The sequence below is a fragment of the Ahaetulla prasina genome, chromosome 1, assembly GCF_028640845.1.
Source record: "Ahaetulla prasina isolate Xishuangbanna chromosome 1, ASM2864084v1, whole genome shotgun sequence".
NCBI classification, from domain to species: domain Eukaryota; kingdom Metazoa; phylum Chordata; class Lepidosauria; order Squamata; family Colubridae; genus Ahaetulla; species Ahaetulla prasina.
Window position 1 is genome coordinate 90,495,404 of NC_080539.1, and position 21,322 is coordinate 90,516,725.

The 21,322-nt window shown below is 35.1% G+C and overlaps 1 protein-coding gene across 3 annotated transcripts in view; it reads right to left on the reverse strand.

The window, feature by feature from the left end:
* The window catches only part of PACRG (parkin coregulated), a 295,718-nt gene that overhangs the window by 115,852 nt on the left and 158,544 nt on the right, over nt 1-21,322 (reverse strand). The window contains exons 4-5 of one of the 3 annotated variants that reach the window (XM_058168132.1): nt 18,173-18,322; nt 16,420-16,617 (exon numbers count right to left, since the gene is read on the reverse strand). The exons of 1 other annotated variant lie outside the window; for it this stretch is intronic. In XM_058168132.1, coding sequence (XP_058024115.1) covers nt 16,568-16,617; nt 18,173-18,322 — 200 coding nt within the window. In that variant the 3' untranslated portion in view covers nt 16,420-16,567. Of the gene's footprint in view, nt 1-16,419; nt 16,618-18,172; nt 18,323-21,322 lie in introns of those variants that run through there. One more of the 3 variants, XM_058168126.1, reaches the window with a different exon arrangement.

Consider the following 21,322-nt stretch of genomic DNA (forward strand, 5'->3'; position numbering starts at 1 on the left):
TCATCTGACATTTATAATAAGGTTTTCTAGATTTTATTACATGACTATATATTATAATCATTCCAATTTCACCTACAGTTTTGTATATTTAATTACTGAGTATGTATTACAACCAAAAATAATATGTACTAAGTTTTCAACATTTTCTTGTTTTTTTTCCCAACATAACACTCAAAACCTGAGCACAAGCTTGAGTCTTGTGGATTTGCTTCATTTGTTTGCTGTTTAGTATGCCTTGCCAAATATTATTTTGTTTTTATTAATTAAATATTAACAAATGATATTCATCATATACTATTGAATATATTACACCTGTGATTTTTTATAATAATATCTAGTATACTTTGATTTTTGGAGCATTATTGAACTTTTACAAACTCAGATTAAGAGTGTCCTGCACAGTCCTGAGCTGGGTGGGAAAATCAGGAAGAGGTTCAGGATAGACACACTAAAATAGCTCAGATATTTAGTTGGTTAGAAGGGTATACCTTTAGTTTGGCAAGATACTGTCCATTAGGTATAAGCAAATAAAGGATTAAAGTCAGTTGGATTTCACTATGTCATCTTTCAGTTTAGGCCTTACAAATACAGTGATATATCATTGAATAATATATAACAAGAATTGTCAAAAATGATATGCCACTACCTGCCCGTTGTCAATTATTGTTGTGATTACCATTGAATTTATTATCAAAGTTATTCTCAAATGTAAATTATTATCATGTCAATGATTAAGAAATTTTTGTGTTAAAATTTACTAGATATTTAAATTAAAATATCCAATAATTGTGGAATATTGAAATATCAACATTTGTAAAGGAGAATTTTGAGAAACTGATATATCAAATATATTCCAGCAATAATAAAATATATTAGCATTAAGTCATGCCTCTATATTTGAGTGCCATCAATATACTCCTGTAGTTATGGGATAATGAGAAAGCTCCCAATCTCTCATTTAGTGACATAGGTAGACTAATTCAGGGAGAAGCATTTCTTCAACCTCCCAGATTACAAAAGTGTTTATCTCCTTCTGGTCCATCAAATAAAAATTCAAGAGATCAAACTCTTTTTTTCCCAATTTTACTTTTCTAGTATAGATGGCTGTTTATATTTATTTTGAATTCCTTATTTGCTTGCGTTTTAATTTCTCTGTGAATATTTTCATTTTTTCTTTTCATATTTTGTACACCACTGAGAGTTCTCAGACTGTAGCAGGGTATAAATTCAAAAAATAAACTCACAAAATTTTATGTGGCATAAAGGAAAAATCTGTTCACCATTGAGAAACAATCTTGTATATTCTCAATTTACATTTAAGTTATTTACTCATTATACACATTTTTAAAACACTATTATAGAAATTAAAAGAAATATCTCATTCCAAAATTGTATGTTTTCATTTTTCAGTGAGTTTTTTTAGGATATGCATTTTTCGGGAAATCAGATTTAGTAGGTGAACTACTCTCTCATCCAAAAATAGGTTTATGCTACAGTTCAAGATCAGACAATTTTCAGTTTTTTTAAATTGGTGTAGTTTAGTATATTTTATATTATATTTATTGTCCCAAATTTCTGATATGAATGAAAAGAATACAGAAAGAAGAATTTCAAAGTAAACATACATATGAATATAAAAATTTATATTTGAGGAACTTGTATCAAACCACATTTACTCTATAATACATTATTTGAATTAAAACTGAATGGAACTAGATGTACAGTACATATGCAATATATCCCACCCTAATATACCATAACATGCTGAATGAAATGTAATAAATAAATAAAAAGGAGTAAAATGCTAAGAAAATATTAACTACACTGTGAAGACTACAACATATTCTTTTTTCTCTTGTGAGCCATTTACAGAATATAAAATTTTAAACAGGTCTGAAAAGTAACAAATTGAAAAATACTCAAGTACAGAATTAAACAACAGAGTACCTTTTACTACATTGTAAGCAACTTCATAGTTTTTGCATATATGTGTTAGGGTAAGCTGCAGCAATAGTGATGATATGAAATAATACATAAAAGGAAAACAAGAACCAAGTTGATCATTGTGAACCAAATAGTTTTCAAACGTAACAAACTGAAAATTTGAATGGTGGGTCTTAAACATTAGGGGTACTGTATATGCTGTGATCAACAATGCAGGCGATCTGTGAATATTTTTAACACATTGTTGTTGTTAGTTGCGAAGTCGTGTCCGACCAATCCCATGGACAATGTTCCTCCAGGCCTTCCTGTCCTCTACCATCCTCTGGAGTCCATTTAAGCTCACGCCTACAGCTTCAGTGACTCCATCCAGCCACCTCATTCTCTGTCGTCCCCTTCTTCTTTTGCCCTCAATCTTTCCCAACATTAGCCTCTTCTCCAGTGAGTCCTTCCTTCTCATTAGGTGGCCAAAGTATTTGAGTTTCATCTTCAGGATCTGGCCTTCTAAAGAGCAGTCAGGGTTGATTTCCTCTAGGACTGACCTAGGTTTGATCACCTTGCAGTCCAAGGGACTCACAGGAGTCTTCTCCAGCACCATAGTTCAAAGGCCTCAATTCTTTGGTGCTCAGCCTTTCTTATGGTCCAACTTTCACAGCCATACATTGCAACTTAGAAAATCATAGCCTTGACTATACACAATTTTGTTGGCAGGGTGATGTCTCTGCTTTTTAGTATACTGATTTTTTAAAAAATTGATTTATACTTTATCAGGCTTTGAGTAGATACAATATATTTTAAGTTAAACATGAATGAACATGGCACTGAATTCAATAAAACAGTTTTAAGTGACTAAGGATGGATCCAACATTAATGAGCAAGAGTTTACCTATGCAATGAACTTTCCATTAAGTGCTTTCCAAATTTGTTCCAAAGGTTTGGAGGTCCTTTTGATTCAACTCTAAGTCTGGATGCAACCTAATGAATTTCCAGAACACAGTGATGCTAGCTACCTAATGAACTTTCAGGGATCTCTCTCTTCCTCTTTCTCTCCCTTTCTCTCTTTCCCGCTCATTTCTGCCCTTCCTCTCTTTCCATATTTGCTTGATCTCATCTCTTCCACAACACTTTAATGTGCAGGTGAAGGAGGCCATTACTCCAAACCTATTCTCTGAAAGAACTTTACATTCTAATTTCAAATGTGGATCATTTTTTCTTCCATATAATAAAGTGTACAAGTTAAAACCTAAATATAAAAGACATGCTGTTATCTAAATAAGTCTTACAATAATTTGAGCTGTGAAGGAGAAATCAGGAAGATCCTTTTCTATGAGCTATTGAAAAGTTAAGGTGATCCATTTCTGCATTATATACTAACCAACGCTAAAATACGAACATTCATTTTTGGAGTTTTAATCTTGCTCTCCTCCTCAAAGGCACTGTAATAAATCATGCACAGTGGTCTATTACAATTGAAGTTTAAAAAACTGCAAAGAAAACGAAGGAGTTCGAAATGGATTACTATTTTTGAAAACATTGTATCTTTGAAGATAAAATTTCATTTCCTGTAATGGTATCATGTATGCCACAATATATTTATTAGATGTTTAAAAGATGTCTCTTTCTACAGTGTCTGCATTTGTGTGATTCCATTGCTTTCTAAATGAAAAGGAATTCAGAGGATCAAATTCCTAGACCAGCAGTTTATGTGTATGCTAATAGAGAACTATGTGATTTTGAATGTTAGCAATGACGTTTTTGTTTAGGTATTACATTCAGTTTTCTCCAGAAGCATTCTACACAACATGGCAAACCTTTAGAAGCTTATTAGAAAGGCACCTATTATTGTTAAATGCTATAGATAGTTTGGGATTTAAAGAGTATTTTTGTTGATGGAATTTATTTAGATATTCCATCACCTTAAAGATAAACCCTTAAGGATGAACTAAAAGTCTCATAGATGCCTACTAACTTTTATCATATGCCAACAAGAAAACAAATTAGGGATTGTTTTCTCAATTATTTTTCTCTTTTTTTGTCTCAGCAAAATTTGGAATAATTAAAATTCCTCATTATCAATATAGAGCTCTACATATTACAGGTGGTTTATGATGGATCAAAACCGCAATATTGATCTAAATAAAATATTGCAAGAATGCCTGAATTAATCTTTCTTGTATATACAGTTAGCAAAAGAAAAAAGATGTTCTTAAAGATTACAACGACAAATGTCATATATGAGCATTTACAGTAACTATCAGTTCTCAGATATAATAGAAACAGGAAATTACTTGTTTTGGATATTAAATAAGAAAGATTACATGGTACGATAGGTTTCAGACAGTTCTGGATGATGGTAAATGTTTTACAACTGGCTGTTCAGAAAAACAACAGCATCCAATGTCTCAACTGCTGCCACCATATCATGACACTAGCTGCTGAACAGGTGATTGACACACCCGCACTAATGGTTCAGTTTTCTCTCAACTGGCTTGCAAAATTCAAGAAAAAAATTAAGTCAATGCTTATGAGCTTCTACAAGCCTGCTCCAGTAGCCCATTGAATCCAGCACTCTTGGTGGTGTTGTGACCGAGGGCCAAGTAGTGATTACCAAACACAATTAGTCCTGAACAAACTTATTTTATTAAAACAGCTGAGAATTAATTCATTCTCAGCTTAGTCCAAAACAAATTCTTCCTAAACAGTCCTGCAGACTTATCACCAATCTTTCTTGTCTTTGGCAACCTGCCAAAGACTTTTCTTGGCAAAAACCCCACAAAGTTCAAGAGACGCTGACAAGAAGCAATGGAATTAACGTTGCTTTTCCACAAAGAACCCAACGGCTCATTGCTGCTCTTTTAAGCCTTATGGGAGGGGCCAATCACCTTCTGGCCTTACTCCCAAGTCATCCTTTTTGTTTCATCTGCTCTTGCCTTCTGGCAGCTCTTTGCATGCATGCACTAGGAACAGGCTCCTCCTGTTCCTCTGCCTCTCTGCTGTCTGCCTCTGGAGGCTCTGGAGTCCATGCATTGCTCCCAGATGGCCCTGGCCCCATCTCTGCCTCCAATGTACAGCCCTCATCTGGGCCTTCCCCTGACTCCAGGACTGGCCCATTGTCCTCCTGAGCCTCCTCACTGTCTGACTCCGCTGCCAGTTGCACAGGCTGCTGGCGAATCACAACAGGTGTACTCTGAACTTGGTAGATTTCCTGAAGTTGTTTCATTACCAGGCTAGATAACATAATCAGTTCATGGTAGGTGAAGTTTGCTGGTTATTTATATAGAGATGTCTACCCTATCCATCTTAATTTCTTCCTTGGTGCTTCCCTGAGTAGAATAATGTTTCTTCTTTGCTTATCTGGTGCTCTTTCTTCCTTCTCTAGCTATTGGTAGGACAATTAGAGGAAGATGTACTTGGGGCTGTTTGTTTCACTCCTTGAGTTTGGGCTACATTTTTTAAATGGTATGTAGATGGAGTTTATCTGCATAGATGTGTTGATGGGTAATTTGCATTACTAATTTGGCCAATGTCACTCTCCCATTCATTGATAATATTACCTAATCTGGTAAAGAAAGGTGTGCAGAAAAACAACCAAGTGCAGGGAACACCAACAACTCTACTGTTCTGTCTTTAGCTACATTTATTCTTTTCTGCTGGAAGCATCATGAGAATAACAACTATAGGATTTATATCTATTTACTCTGTCTGTCTGTCTGTCGTCTGTCATCTATCACTGAAGACTGCTCATAAAAATTAAACCTATTACACTCCTGAAGGCACACCATCTGAAGAAGCATTTGATATGTCATAAAGAAGCTAAGAAAGCATCACATATCCCCATAATCCCCCCTGAATAAGTCTTTGTATACAAACATGATGATATAGGAATATAATGATGCTGGATACCTTGAAAAATAATAATGAATGACTGGAAACATATAAAGATTTCAGCAGCTATTGGTTAGCTCTTTTATAATCAGGTTAATTTTGGAACAGAGAACTACAACAGATGGAAATAAAGAGATGTATTATATCTCTAACAAAAGTGGACATGACCTGCTGTGTGGCAAGACTGTTCTGTATTAACCTTTCTGAAAGCCAAACAATATCCAGGTGTTCTTTTTAATGTAACCATCATTTAATTTAAATAGACAATATAGAGGAAGTAAAGTAGTGCTGGAGAGGATAGGTATGACACAAATTCATACAATTATAGTGGCATTTTTTCATAATGCAGTATTTTTTCATACTTTAATTCATTAATTAGGTGTACATGCAATGTTGCTGGTGTAGAATGATTTTCAAAGATTCAGAATGTAATGGAAAGACTATCACATGAAGAGGATATTAAAATTTATTTATAATAAAACATTTTCACACCTGATAACCTTATGTTTTGGCATAAAAAAGAAGTTAGAAAACTTTCCTCCCAGATAAAATTGAATGAGGAAAGGGCAGGCAGCCAAGATTCATTCCACATCGATCTTCAAAAACTATAGTAAATACCATAGTTAGCAAACCTCTGAAATAGAACAATTTTGAAAACTTGGATATAAATGTTTATCTATATTGGGCAAATTTAAGCAAGGCCAAATTTGTATTGCATATATTTTTCTGTTTTAACACACCTTGAAATCCAGAAATAGAAATAAGGGTATTGAACAAATGTCATTAATCAATTCAAGAAGCAAAACTGATGTTTTATGAGTATGACAAACTGCCCTTAATTCAGTAGTAGATATTTTATTAACTAATTCCTTTAGCACTTGCACTTATTCCTTTGTAGGATAGGACTTGGATAAAGTGTGTAAAGGGGTCAGAGAGCCCTGGGAATAAGACTGTGACACTCATGGATATGCCATCTATCCTCTTGATTAAGAAATACAGGTAGGAGTCCTTGACCTATAACCACTATTGAGCCCAGGATTCAGGTTGCTAAGCAAGACAGTTATTAAGCGAGATGTGTCCCATTTTATGACCTTTTTGCCACAGTTTTTAACTGAATCACTGCAAATGTTATGTGAATCTTGCGATTATTAAGTGACTCTGGCTTCCCACCCTGACTTTGCTTGTTGGAAGCCAGCTGGGAAGGTTACAAAGGGTGATCACATGACCCCGGAACACTGCAACCATAATAAATGACAGTTGCACCGTCCTAGGGTTATGTGATTGACATTTGCAACCTTCTCAGAAGGCTTCCAACAAGCAAACTTAATGGGTGAAGCCAGATTCATTTAATGACCACAATTCAATTAAATGCAGTAATTCACTTAACAACCATGGCAAAAGTATCATAAAACTCAATAATCTCCTTGCTTAACAATGGACAGTCTGGTCCCAGTTGTGGTGATTATTTCAAGCATCAATTCTATGAACCACCCTTCAAAGATTACCAATAGTCACAGCAAAACATCTACCATAATATAAATTTGAATACATATAATTTTCTCTCTGATTTGACGAGCCTATACATAAAGAAGGTTTGGATGTAATTAGGAATACTTGTTGTAGCTGAAAGACTAATCAAGATCTTAAATACAAAATGGAAAGTTTTAAAGAAAAATGCAACACAAGATAAAAGGAAAAACAGAAAGCTGACATTTCTTTAAATGATAACTATTTTTAGAAGCTACAAAAGTTTGCCTCGGAAACACAGCAGCAGCTGGTTAGCAAACAAAATATTCAGTGCTGAAGAAGTACCAGAGTATGAGCTAGAAAAATGAATCAAAGTGGCCAAGAACTACAGAAATAAACAAAATATTGCTTTGGTGTAAAACAAGAGTATATGCATATAGGAATGCAATTACAAGCAGAAAGGTCATTTGGATTCTCTGAACTTTTGGGACCAAATAATAACTCTCTAAAACAAATGCTGCAGCCTATGAAGCATTCAGTAGACAAGGTCCTAAGGATCTCTTGGGCATTTAATGGAAATGGAGCAGAGGAGAGACCTGAATGTCACATTCTCCAGAAATGCAGAGTCCTATTTCTTACACAACAGGGAAGCTAGGTAACCGATGTGTCCTTTGCCACTATTTCTCTCAAAATAACCAAAGCATCTGGTTTTTCCATGTTCCACAAGTGTCCATGACTTCATAAAAGGGCTATGATTACAAAGGTGGTCTGAATGTGAAATCATCTAGGGATATGCAGCCTCAGAAATCGCACAAGGGATATGAAAGTAGGGATCCGGAACAAAATTTAAAAATTTAGCGTTGTGCTGGAATTTAGCAATAATATACTTTAGATGAGATTTCACTCTGGATATCATCAATTTACTTCTCTATGGCCTATAGTCAGGTTTGTCTTTTTAAAATCTGCAATCCAGATGCAAATGCAGCAAGACCAATTTTTCAGAGTTTAGCAGTTTTCACAGAAATATTCTCCCTAGACTAAAAGCTTAATTGGGTACATTAATTCAAGATATGTGTGACAAATAAATGCAACCCATTTGAATCATTAAATGAAGACAACGTTTCGGTGCAGATTTAACATAGAAAGATGTCACTTTAGGAACTGAAACAAATTTGAAACCATATGTCCCTGTAAAATGTAGCATATTTGTTTACAAACATTAATAAAATGTGAAGAACCATGCAGAAAATAAACATAGATTCCTGTAAATCACTTAACCTGTTTTCCAGAAGGCATTCTAAAAGGAAAGTGCCATCATATAATAAATCAGAAAATGTTAAAAGATCCTTCTGGCAAATATACATATGAGGAACACAGTAATTGCTCAATGTCCAAATATAAGACGATAGTAAAGTTATTTTCATGCAGAACACATTAAGGTTGAAAATGCACAGAGCTTATGTAAATGATATTCTGAAACTAAAATCCTGAGGACATTTTACCTTTCCGTCTACCTATCCAAAGGCCATCATGTTGAATGAGAAAAAAAAATACTGTACTGAGCTGCTTTATAAAATTGCAGCTACATGCAGCCATGTGTGCAGAAACATTCAATTCAACAGTACTAGCTCCTGCTTCATTTTAAAATACAGACTGCACATTTTTATGCTTTTCTTTATTACTGTCACCATAAAGATGGACTGCCACCTAAAACAGCTGTCTGGAGGGCCCCACAATTTGGTGACAGCTATGACATAAATGCAGATTGTACACCGAGAAGCTTGCCATATATGAATTCCAACAAAGACCACACAGAACTCCAAATAGAAATTGTGAGGAGAGAAGGATATAACTATATTAATCACTGAATGATAATATCTAGCTCCATACTTTCACATAGCCTTAGATGATCATGTTAGGTTCTATCAAAGGTGTTCTAACAATCAGTTTTCTCTGGTTTCTTTTGATTTGGAGATCTAAGGTCAAGATATTATGCAATTTACTAACTCTGCCAACAGCTCTACTAAAAGTATGGATTCTGTAATAGCTAGGCTCACACGTCCCAATATGCCATGGTTTATTTAATCACAGTTTACAGAGCAACTCAACTGTTATATTCACAGAAAACATTATGCCATAAGCAATGATTTACAAACAACAGGGGCTTGGATCACATAAACTCATAATACTTTTGTCATAAAATACTGTGTGTACCAGGTTTGTCTAATACAGTGGTAGTCAACCTGGTCCCTACCGGTCACTAGTGGGCATTCCAGCTTTCATGGTGGGCAGTAGGGGTTTTGTCCAATATTGAAGCACTTTCCTTTTTTAAAATTTAATTGACTTTTAAAAATTTTTTCATAGCATTATTTAAAAACATTTTCATTAGATTTTCATAAAATTCCCTGTGACAATTTAAATTTCTGAAAATATACTATTGTATCGCCCGCGCATAAGTTTAGTTCACGTTACGTAAGTGAAACTAAATGGCGCTATAGTGCGACCACAAACAAAAGAGCCTTGTCCCTGAATAGCTCGTGCATCTCCCCCCACACTACCCAGCTGTAACAGACAAGCAGAGCTGGTAGCCGGCGCCCCACCCCAAACCCAATCCACGATGCGCGAGAGGCATGTGCAGACAATGATACATGGCACATTACTGTGGAACCAGTGGGCGGTTAGAAAATTTTACTACTAACAGAGATACAAAAATGGGCGGTGGGTATAAAAAGGTTGATTACTAATACTTTTTGGATACCACTTAACCAGCTGCAGAGGTTATTCCAGGACTTTTTATTTATTTACTTATTTATTTGTCACAACAATATATGTAGGTATCATACAAAAAGGTTATATAGTATATAAACACATATATGAGTAAATATAAGGAGGTATAAGCATATATATATATAGGAAGAAGAAAAGAAAAACAATAGGACAGGAACGGTAGGCACGTTTGTGCGCTTAGGCACGGCCCTTATGGTCCTCTTAGGAATGGGGTGAGGTCAATAGTAGAAAGTTTTTGGTTAAAGTTTTTAGGATTATGAGAAGAGACTACAGAGTAAAGTATTCCAAGCACTGATGATTCTGTTACAGAAGTCATATTTTCTGCAATCTAGATTAAAGCGGTTGACGTTAAGTTTAAATCTATTAGTTGCTCTAGTATTATTGCAATTAAAGCTGAAGTAGTCTTTAACAGGAAGGACATTACAGTAGATGATTCTGTGAGTAAAACTTAGGTCTTGTCAAAGGCGACAGAATTCCAAGTTTTCTAACCCTAGGATTTCAAGTCTGGTGGGATAAGGTATTTTATTTTTTTTGAGAAGAATGGATAACGCTTCTTGTAAAATATTTCTGGACACGTTCAATTGTATTGATGTCAGAGATGTGGTGAGGGTTCCAAACAGGCAAGCTGTATTCTAGAATTGGTCTAGCAAATGTTTTATATGCTCTGTTAGTAGTGTGGTGTTTTTGGAAAAGGAGCTACGCAAGATTAGGTTTACAACTCTTAGAGCTTTTTTTGCTGTGTAGTTGCAGTGGGCTTTGACACTTAGATCATTTGACATAAAAACTCCAAGGTCTTTAACGGGATGGGGGTCGTCTGTAAGGTAATGTCCATCTAGTATGTACTTAGTGTTTGGGTTCTTACTTTTTTCTTAATTACTCCACGTTTCATGTGGAGTGTGGCTGCTACTGGAATTAAGCTACTTCCTTAACTATAAAAGCTGCAATTGCTAGAGAATGAAAGGCAGAAATGGTATTTAACTACCCCTTCCTTCAATGTTGGAACACAACAGATAGGGACAATTTCTCTGTTTGCCTGCTGATCTTATCTAAAGAATTGAAGGAAGAGAGGATTTTCCCCTATGTATTTATTAGGGTTCAAAGGGGTGATTCAATTTGAAATAGATTCACTCAAACTACTCCTTAAAACTGAATTATCAGATTGATTCAAGGCATCAAGTCAGCTACTTCTGGATTGGTTCAGTGAGACTTGAATGCAATCTAGTGATTATTTCTGTATTTATGCAGCTTTACAAAATCAAAATATCAGTGTGGCTGTCTTTCTATATCTGGACAAAGCTATTAAAGTAACACAATGGATTCTTTGATATTGGCATGAATCAATGAATTTTAACGTCTCTAAATCCTGCCTATGGCAGACTGGAGGGCAAGTAGACTGGTTTAAATTTATTCAGCTCCTTCTTCCTTACCTCTCAATTTATTTGTCTGACCCATAGCCTAGTCTCTGTTATTCTCTGTCTAGTCTGTTGTTATTTAGCTCTTTTGGTCTCTTCTTTCCTTCATTCTATTGCGTCTCTTCAAAAATGTTGTCTTTATATTGTTGTTTTGACTTGTCTTCTACTGAATATGTGAGTCTTATTCACTGCACGAATAACAATGTGTGTTTGCTATTAGAATATTACACATGACACCTGTATAGTATTGATTCATGCTACATTATATAGACAAAGATGATAATTATCATATTTTGAATATAGGCAAAAGTATAGCTTTCTTGAGAAGTTCATAATGCTGGAAAAGGTGGAAGGAAAAAGAAGTAGAGGTCAAGCAGAAGAAGGTGAATGAAATCAATTATAGCAGGGATGGGTGGGTTACTGAAAGACCTGAAGGATCAAATTGGGGACAGATCATCCAGGAGCAGATCTATTTACCTATTTAACAGTATATAAAATGGAGCATTCACAAAAGAGGCTAATTAACCTGGCCAATGAGCTACGCGAACAGCTCTGCTAACTCAGAAGTAGACAGAAAGTAATGATTTCTTTAATTTTAAACGTTTTTGGGGAAAAATATTTTTAAGTTGAACTAGTCCACTTCAATATTGATGCCGATTCTTTTTCATGTGTTAAAAGAGTTGCGGTGGGGTTACTTCAAAATATATTGCTGGGAAGTGTTGAAGCTACCTGAAAAAAGTTTATTCCAGTCTGTCCTAAAGTAAAGCATCTACAGGCGCTTGAATACTTTCAGGTAATAGCCTATGGACAAAGATTTCATCATATTAAATATTGAGTTAGCTCAAATTACAACTTGTTGCTTTTGAATATTGTTGTTTTGGTTGACACAGAGAGAGACAGAGGAAGGGAGGGAGGGAGGGGAGAGAGAGAGAGAGAGAGAGAGAGAGAGAGAGAGAGAGAGAGAGAATGTGTCTCTATTAGGGATGAAATTCAGCTGGTTCTAGCTGGCTTGGCCGAACCGGTAGTGGTGGCTGTGGGAGGCTCCACTCACATAGACATTATGACATCGCTTTTTTACGACAATTTTAAGCCTCTGTGCATGCGCAGAAGGCTTTGCGCATGCGCGGATGGCGGCGTGTGCACATTTGCGAACTGTAGGGAAGGTAAATGAATTTCACCCCGGTCTCTATATAATAAAGCTGTACAAAGTACTGCAAACTTCATTTTGGCTAAGGTTTTTAAAAGGCTTGTGTGCTAATTAATACTGACCTCACAACTCCTGGGTACAAATGAAGGATTTTGTAGTCACTAACTAATATCATTCTGCCTTCTGCATTTATCAGAATTGCCTTAAATAACTGTATGTAGTTGAATTTATTGAAAGGTTACAGCTACTTTGACCACTTACTCTCTATTTTCTTTTGTTCGGTTACTTAAAATGCTGAACACATTTTAATTAGGCTTTTAACACATCACAAGAACTTGTTAAGTATTATTAACTTTAAATTAATCACCACTAAGTCAGTTCTGTCTCATGCAGACTAATACCACATTCTTATTTAAGAAATTATCTAGTAATTACAAATTATACAGCAAGAATGGAAAGTGTTTAGCTCTTTAAATGTATTAAATACAGATACTTATGAAAGTTGAGTAAAATTAGAATCCTAAACCTACTTAAATGGGAATAAGTCCTGTTATGCAATTGGTTTCCCCCTTTCTAAATTATACTCCCAATTTGGCTCATGGTTTGCATGAATTTATTACAAATCAATATAGGGAATAATTTCAATCACAAATGATACCCATTTGTTACGGATGGGATCTGGCAAGTATGTGTAGCAGGAAATAGACCCCACTTTTAAAAAAACCCAGCGTGCCTTCATTGCTCCCTTCTAGGATACCCTATGTATGGCAATTCTAGCAGTGTGTGTGTGTGTGTGTGTGGTGTGGGTGTTGTGTCTCTGTGTCTCTCTGTGCGTAAACTGCAAGAATGACCTTTCCTTACTAAGGTTGAAAGGACATTCCTCTTAACTTCCATTTGCATTTTTGATAGTTGTATCTCTGCAAAACAATACTAGATATAAGAAAGGCTAACTTTCTAATGTAATGTTGCTAGAACCATGAGCTCTCCTGGACTATTCCTTTTGTTAATTAGAGCAAAGGGCTTAAGCTTGTCAACGACTCATCTGCTCATCCCTGTCATTTCTTTGTTATCCAACAGGAGCTGGATCACCCGTTTCTGGGTTTTTTGACCTAACTTTCCCATTTTTCCCCCAAAGCAGAATTACCTTGGATAGTGATAATTTTGTTTCAGGGAAGAAACCTCTTATCAAAAGAGAAGGAAACCCTAACCTTTCTGGCTAACTTTGGCTAGCTTGAATTTCAGAAAATTGAATTGGTTCTTGCTTTGTTCTGTTGCTCCTATCTTTTCATACTGAAGACGCTTAGAAGAAATGCAGATCTTCCTTTTTGCATCTAATACTGACCTTCTAGGACCAGAAATGTACACACCTTTACTTTTTCCCAATCTAATCCAAAAATATTCTATTTCTCCATTCAGTGATACCTGCACTTGAGGTACCATCTCTTAATACATGTATACTATCTGAAAGTTACACCTTGTAAATCCATCTCTCTTTGCTATTTCTTTCTTCAGTTCAGCAAGAATCTCTCTTTCTCTTTCTGCCTTCTTCTATAGCTGAACACTGTAAAAAAGTGAATCACTTCTTTAAACATTCCCTATTTTCCCTACAACTCTTTGAAAGGCTTACCCCTATCTTGTGCCCTATGCTCAAGATAGGCTTAAAAATATAAATGGAGAAATGAAAATAATAGGAATAAAGTATTTTTGACCACCTTAATTAGAGGACCTGGCATCTGAATTAATAGTATTTTTTTTCATTTCACTTCTATTCAGTCCATAGTAAACCACTTTATGCTGTTTGAACATTTATCCATCTAGCTGGTATCTCCTACTTGGATTTGGTAATAGAATAGGGAATGTTCCTGAATCTAATATAAACTGAAAAATGCAAGGCATTAATCCTGAGACTATTTTTTCCCTAATAAAGCAGATAACATCTTTATTGGCATTACAACAGACTATAAATATATGTCTTCTTTTCTATCCATATAGAAATATAACTAATAGCATGTGGAAATGTTGTAAAAAAATAAATAATTAAGGAAGCCAATAAATTAATGAATGTACTAACTAGTTCAATGGATTTAAATTCAATATAACTTGTTTTAATATTATGTTCAGGAGCAGAGTGTTGGTCAGACTGGTGTTTGTTTTCCAATTTAATACCTGACACTTAAATTAAGTCTGCATTGTATCATTGGAATTGTAATTCTTCTGTAACCACAAAGGGATTCTCTGACCATGTTCACGTGACACACTCAACATGGTTTAAGATATTTATCCAGGAAATCCATCAAAATGACACAGTAAACCCAACTGGCTATTTCCCTGCCTCTTCTGCCAATACTTTTTTAAAAAGTTTGTCAACACAAAAATCAACAACAAAATAGATATGCCATTGCCCAATTAGAGTCAGAGCCACCACATACGGAGTGAAGGAAGATTGAATAGTTTCCCCTTAACTAGTTGAATCTTGCGCTTACTTTGCACATATCTGGGAGGGGTGAAAATAAAGTGAAGAGCAGAGATATCTGTAGGGAGAGTCGGCTTCATGTTTGCACCTGCCAGCTTGACCAGAGATTAAGACGTCATACAGATTTAAGCAACACATTAGAGTAGGGTTTACTAAGTTGTGCTTGTAGGCTATAATTAAGACACTCTACAATAGCACACGTTCAGAGGATCTACTACCGTAAGTGAAACGATTTCATGCTTAATTTGTGTATGAACATTGTCACTGTCTCCCATAACCTAACAAATGAAATACCTGGATATTACTGCACATATTCATAGTAAAGATTTCATAGATTTATTTGTGGAAGACATGTATATATTATAAAATCCAGCATTTGTTGAATCATCCCTCTTGCCTATTTCATACTGTTTATCTCCACCAGACCTTACTTTGTTGACATTCAACTTTTATTGTATGAGTCACCATTTTATTGACCAACAATAGTGCCTGCTTTAGGAGATCAAGAAGAAAACAGAATAAAATGATCAAATTTATTCCTTTTTAATCTGTGGTGTTTTCTGCCTACAGATGAGATTTATAGGGCTTTGTTTTAAAATTCTGCATCATTTAATCTGCACAGCATTTCACAAGCTATTATTGATCACTTTTGAATAAAATATACTGATGACATAAAATGTTTCTGCTTTCTAAAAGCTCATAAAGACATTATGACTATTTTTATTTCACAGCATATGATAGTTGCTAAAGGACAATGCTGATGTTTTCCTTCATCTGAAAACATTACATTTAAAAACATATACACTTTGGTACAGGTATCTAACACTTATCAAAGTAATTTCTGCTTCCTATGCTGATGTTAATATCCATTCAGCATGAGGCTTGATGGAATTTTATGTTAAGCTTTGAAGATATTGTTTGGTCTCTTTTCATCTTCTGTTTTCTGCATACAAAGCATTAAAACATATTTTACTTTTTCTTGAATATTTAACTTAAGTGACTTCATGAATTTACATTTAAAATATAACATAACAAGACTCTTACTGCTGTTGTAACAACAACAGATGGTAACAAATGTTTGTGTCATGATACAGTTTAATATGAAGAGATCTTAAGAAAAACTGGTCACACTTTATACTATATTAATTTTGAGAAAGACAATGAAAAATATATTATACTGTTGACAACAGGTTTAATTCATGCCTCAGATACAAACCTATGAAAATTGAATGTTAAACCAGGAAAGGTTGTTATTTCACTAGATGATAATGAGAAGGTAGAATGGTAATACAATGCAACAAAGATACCTATTAAAAAGCCATATTGCCTTTTTGCATAATTATAATTATTTCATCAGAGCAAACCTATATTACAGAGCAAACCTATATTAATTTCTAAGCATAAACTTTGGTGGTTAAAAATTTCAGAACAACCACTTAGAATTTAATGTTTGATTCATAAAATCCAGAAGGCAGTCCAAGATCCAAAAATATTAGCATTGTTCCCTGTAAGAACCAATAAATAGGCACTAATTATTTGAAAACTTATTTTTTCAGAAAAACAAAAAATATTCTGTGTATGATTCAAAACTTAGAGACTATTTGCTACAGCATTAATTCACATTCTATATCAGATATTATTCTCTAATGGACATGTTGCACTAATGTAAAGTTTCTGCTTCATTAAGGTTTTCCTCACAACTACTGCCATTAACCATTTTTTTTATAACCCATAAATCATTTTTAAAAATCTATGAAGTAAGTTTGATCAAAGGAATAACATATGCTGTGGCAATATGAGTTTTAAAGGATGATGAGAAATGCAGTTATTATTAAATTTTCTCAACTTGTTACCAAAACACTAGAGATTTGTGTTGCCAAATCATACAATTGATTGGCATGATACCTTAATGTGCTTCAATATGCAAAGAGAATCACAGAATAATTTTTCAGCTTTCAATCCATTCATATTATGTGCCATATAATAAAATATTTTTTACAAGAATGATAAAAGGCAAGCTGGTAGGTGCAGGCATATAAAGGTTCCTTCATTTTAAGAAGTCAAAATTTAAAAATACATGCCTGGAGTCTGATAAACAGGATTTTTGTTTGTTTGTTTACAGAACTCTTCTGTTTACCCACATCACCAAACTGCTTGACCATTTTATAATGAATTTTTAAATGAGCACATTGCTCTCGAAAATTAATCAACCAGTTTCAAGTACTATAATGGTATTATATCAAAGTTGCTTCTACTCTAAACTACAAAAAGCAACTTGGAAATTGTTTGATTCGGAAACACTGAATAAAGCTGAAAATCGCCACACTGTCCTGCCCCAATCAGCACAGGATATGAAGAAAATCAAAGGCTTTCATTTCATCATGGGGGCATGAACATCCCCCATGGAGTGGGGGGGGACACACACCAGAAAATGGATAGAACCTGTTCGTTTCAGCCTTGCAAAATTCCTATGAGGAGCAGCAAAGCTGACAAGGCACTTTTCTCTTGAAGGTTCTGATAATTATATTCAGCCCATTAGACGTGGGGGCTGAAGCAGAGGTTCCCTCCCATAAGAAGCCTTTCAGACTAGTTTTATAATTGTTCAGCTAGTAAAAAAAAAAAGTGAGCTGCAAATAAACAAACCAATTCAGATCTCAAATGGGACTAACATCCAGAGCTGTGCAGAATCCTTGTGTGGAGGTACCCAACCTTCAAGCCAAATTAAGTGAATGCTTTACGTTGTTACGTAAAAAAAAGGGGGGGGGGATACAGTCTATCAATGCATTTAAAGAATGCTACAAAACTGCATAAATTTTAATTATTGGAAGATCATAGAATTGCTCCAGTGGTTAGGTAATGTGTTGAATAAGCTCCGCATGTAAGAAATAATAAATATTGGTATTAATTTCACAGTATCCCTGGAGAATAAAAGAGGAGAAAGTGCCAAGTATATCTTAGTTTGTATACTATAGTAAATTCTTACTACATTGTTAATCAGCCTTGCCTTGAACCCCTTTATAATAAAGGATTTGAAGACATGGCATTGCTAGGATCACTCACCATTCTTATTCTTAAAGATGTTTAAAATAGGGAGAATCTGACGATAATAGGGCACTAAAGCTTCCCCCACCATATCAGCTGACACCACCAGGTGCTGAAGAACTTTGAGCGTGATGCAGATGACCTGTCGGTTTCGAAGGTTCAGCGCATCTTGGATGAACGAAAAGAGACAAGCAGAAAACAGAAGAATTAATTTCAAGAATGCAGAGGGGAGGGTAGAAATCCTCTAATGGACAAATTTAATTAAACTGTACTCTGCAGGGGATTGTAAGTGGGTCTTTATTAGCCTGGCTTTGAAGGAACCCAGAGATGGATTGCAGCCCCAATGTTATAAAACGCCGCCTTGTCTGAGTGTTATTTGTTCCCACAGTTTGTGCTGACTCTTCGGTAACCCCAAGAAAGCAGCTTATTATTCCTTCTTGCTGTCTGTCTTACTGGTTCCTGCCAACCCCACCCCACTCCCCTTAGAAAGAGAAGAAAGAAAAAGGAAGGGGGGGAACCCATCACCAGTACCATTGGGATTAAGGGAATTGAAAAGGCAAAAACATGAAGGTTGACAAGACATTCTACTAAAACAATCAGCCTGTTTATTTTTTGCTTGCTTAGCAATCATTTTATTCCTTTCAATTAACAATTGGTACTATTCGGAGAAAAGAACAATGATAGGAATGTTTACAAAGAAAAGCTTGTAGGCTTTTTTAAAAAAAAGACTAACTGATAAATAAGGATTCTATCCTGCCTACTTGAGAATTTTTTGTATAGTGTCAAGCAGCTGGATTTTGCTATTGAAATCAATAACACCTTTTGTCCTGTTCCATTTCAGATTTCATTCCAAAGAAAAGAACATTGTATTCTCAACTGTATTTCAAATTTATATTTTCAAATGTGAATTTAAGTTCAGATTTCTTTATGCTCCTGCTTCCCACTCCAAAATTATACACTAGGGAGTAAAGGCCGCAAACTGTGGATTATTATAAAGCTCCATTACATACAACAGTTGCGAAGTAGAAAGTCCCTAACCAACAAACAAAAACTTTCATCCCATTCTATCTATTACAGATGTCAAGTTCCAAAAGGAGACTAGAAGAGATAAATAATCCACAAATGGATAGGCATGAATACTGTGAATATAGAATGGGATGGAATGGAAGAATTGCCAAATTTCCTCCAGCTCCCAGGCTCCCCTTTTCCTTGTCCTTCACTCTCATCCTTTTGCCTTTTTACCTCTTCTTCTCTTGCTTTTCTCACAGTCACGCAAAATAGCGGCAAGCCTAACTAAGCAATCTCTTTCTCTGCACTGTAAGTTCAATTGGCAGAGTTTTCCCTCTGCCAGGAATCCATTCCCAAATTCAATAATCAATCAAATAGGCTGACAAAGTCCCAGCAAAGCTGCAACCGCAAGTTCTCCTCTGATTATTTAACAACCATCTTACTACATGCAGCCAGTTTATTTGTATATATTTGAAGATTTTTGATTGCCTTCTCCCTGTTAGTTTAGCAATGAAGTCTGAATTAAGAGGGATTGGCAATTTCTCAATTACACCTGGCTTTAAAATGATATAAATGCCGTTTTCTATGTCGGAAAACATGCCATGGTTTTGTGGAGTATAGAGTTTGGGAAACACGAAGAAGAGTTGCCCTTTACACAATTTCCCTTAAATTATGGGTTTGCAATGGTTTAATTCAAACCCATCATTTTGAAGAGAGGAGATGCTACAGATCATTAGTGAAAAAACAGGACAATACTTTTTACCAGCAGTTCCAATAGGAAACCTCTAGATCTCCATTATGGAAAACTAGAAAGCTCTAAATAGTTTGGTGGATGCAATACTTAATTCAAATATACAATATGGAATATTTTCTGTAGTGTTGCCTTCAGTACAATATTAAAAGATTAACATAGCCTTTGACTCAAATAGAATTATGCACTCCTGCATTAAATTAATTCAGAAACATTAAGAAAAGATTTTAAAGATGTTGAATTCTTTGGCTCATCCATTTCTCTATATCCAATCTCTTTAAAATAACTGTTTTCCCCCTTTGATTTCAACTGAGTTTTTACCCTGTTGCAGTAGAAATATTTCAAACCATGGTGAACGTTAAGAGTCAGCTATTTTCAATAAAGCTGGTTCATTTCTAACTCAATAAATAAGTACTGCGCTAGTTGAAAATGCAACAAAGCTATATTTCCTATATTGCACGTTGAAATTGTGATGAAGCTCCATTTCCTTAGACAATATTAAGCTGCAGTGTAATAATACTTTCTATTACTATGACTACTCGGATTTTTTTCCAGCAACACTGAAAATGAATGAAATGTGCACTTTGTTTTCTTTTCTTCCTTTTTTTTTTTTTAAAAAAGCAATGACATCTATGGATTGGAGAAACAAGCAATTTTAAATCATGGCCTCCCACTGTTAACTGCTTGGTAGGGAAAGGAGTCCACAGAATATCTAGCTACATGACTGAGAAGCACAGCTCCCCCTGTACATTTTTTGAATGTAAATTTTATCCAGCCAAATTGCTGGGTAGAGTTCTTCCAAGACAGCCTTGGAATCTGTCCCATGGCTGACGCAGATTCAGAATCTCTAAAGAGCATCAGTTAATCAAGCAGCAGCATTAATATAGGATGACAAGTTAAACAGCTCTCCTAGCCAGGAGCTTCATCAGATACCATTTTGTTTGCTTTTTATGCTCTTAAATTTACTCTGTGAATTGTTTTGTCAGATACTTTACAGGCAATTGTTGGGCAGAAAGGGAAAATATACATTTGCCAGACATTAACAATATATTGTCACAGATAAAATATTCTTATGCGTGAGAGATTATTTTAAATACTCCCTGGAACTGATCATTTCAGAAAATTCCAACAACCTGACTTAAGCTCAAATATAGCTAATGATCATAGAATGTGTACATCTGGTTCCTTATCCTGCTCAAGCAACAAGGTCACTTCTATACCACTGATGGCTATATAGTTGAAATTATGCCCATCTGCAAGCTGGAAACCTCTACTGTAGGTGCCAGATCATTAAAATCTGTAGCTTGGGGTTGAGACTAAAGGAGTATAGTAATGATTAATTTGGAAGAGGAGCCCAAAAACAGATGTTGACATAGAGGGATGTGAACGATCTTTCTACCTCAGTGCTA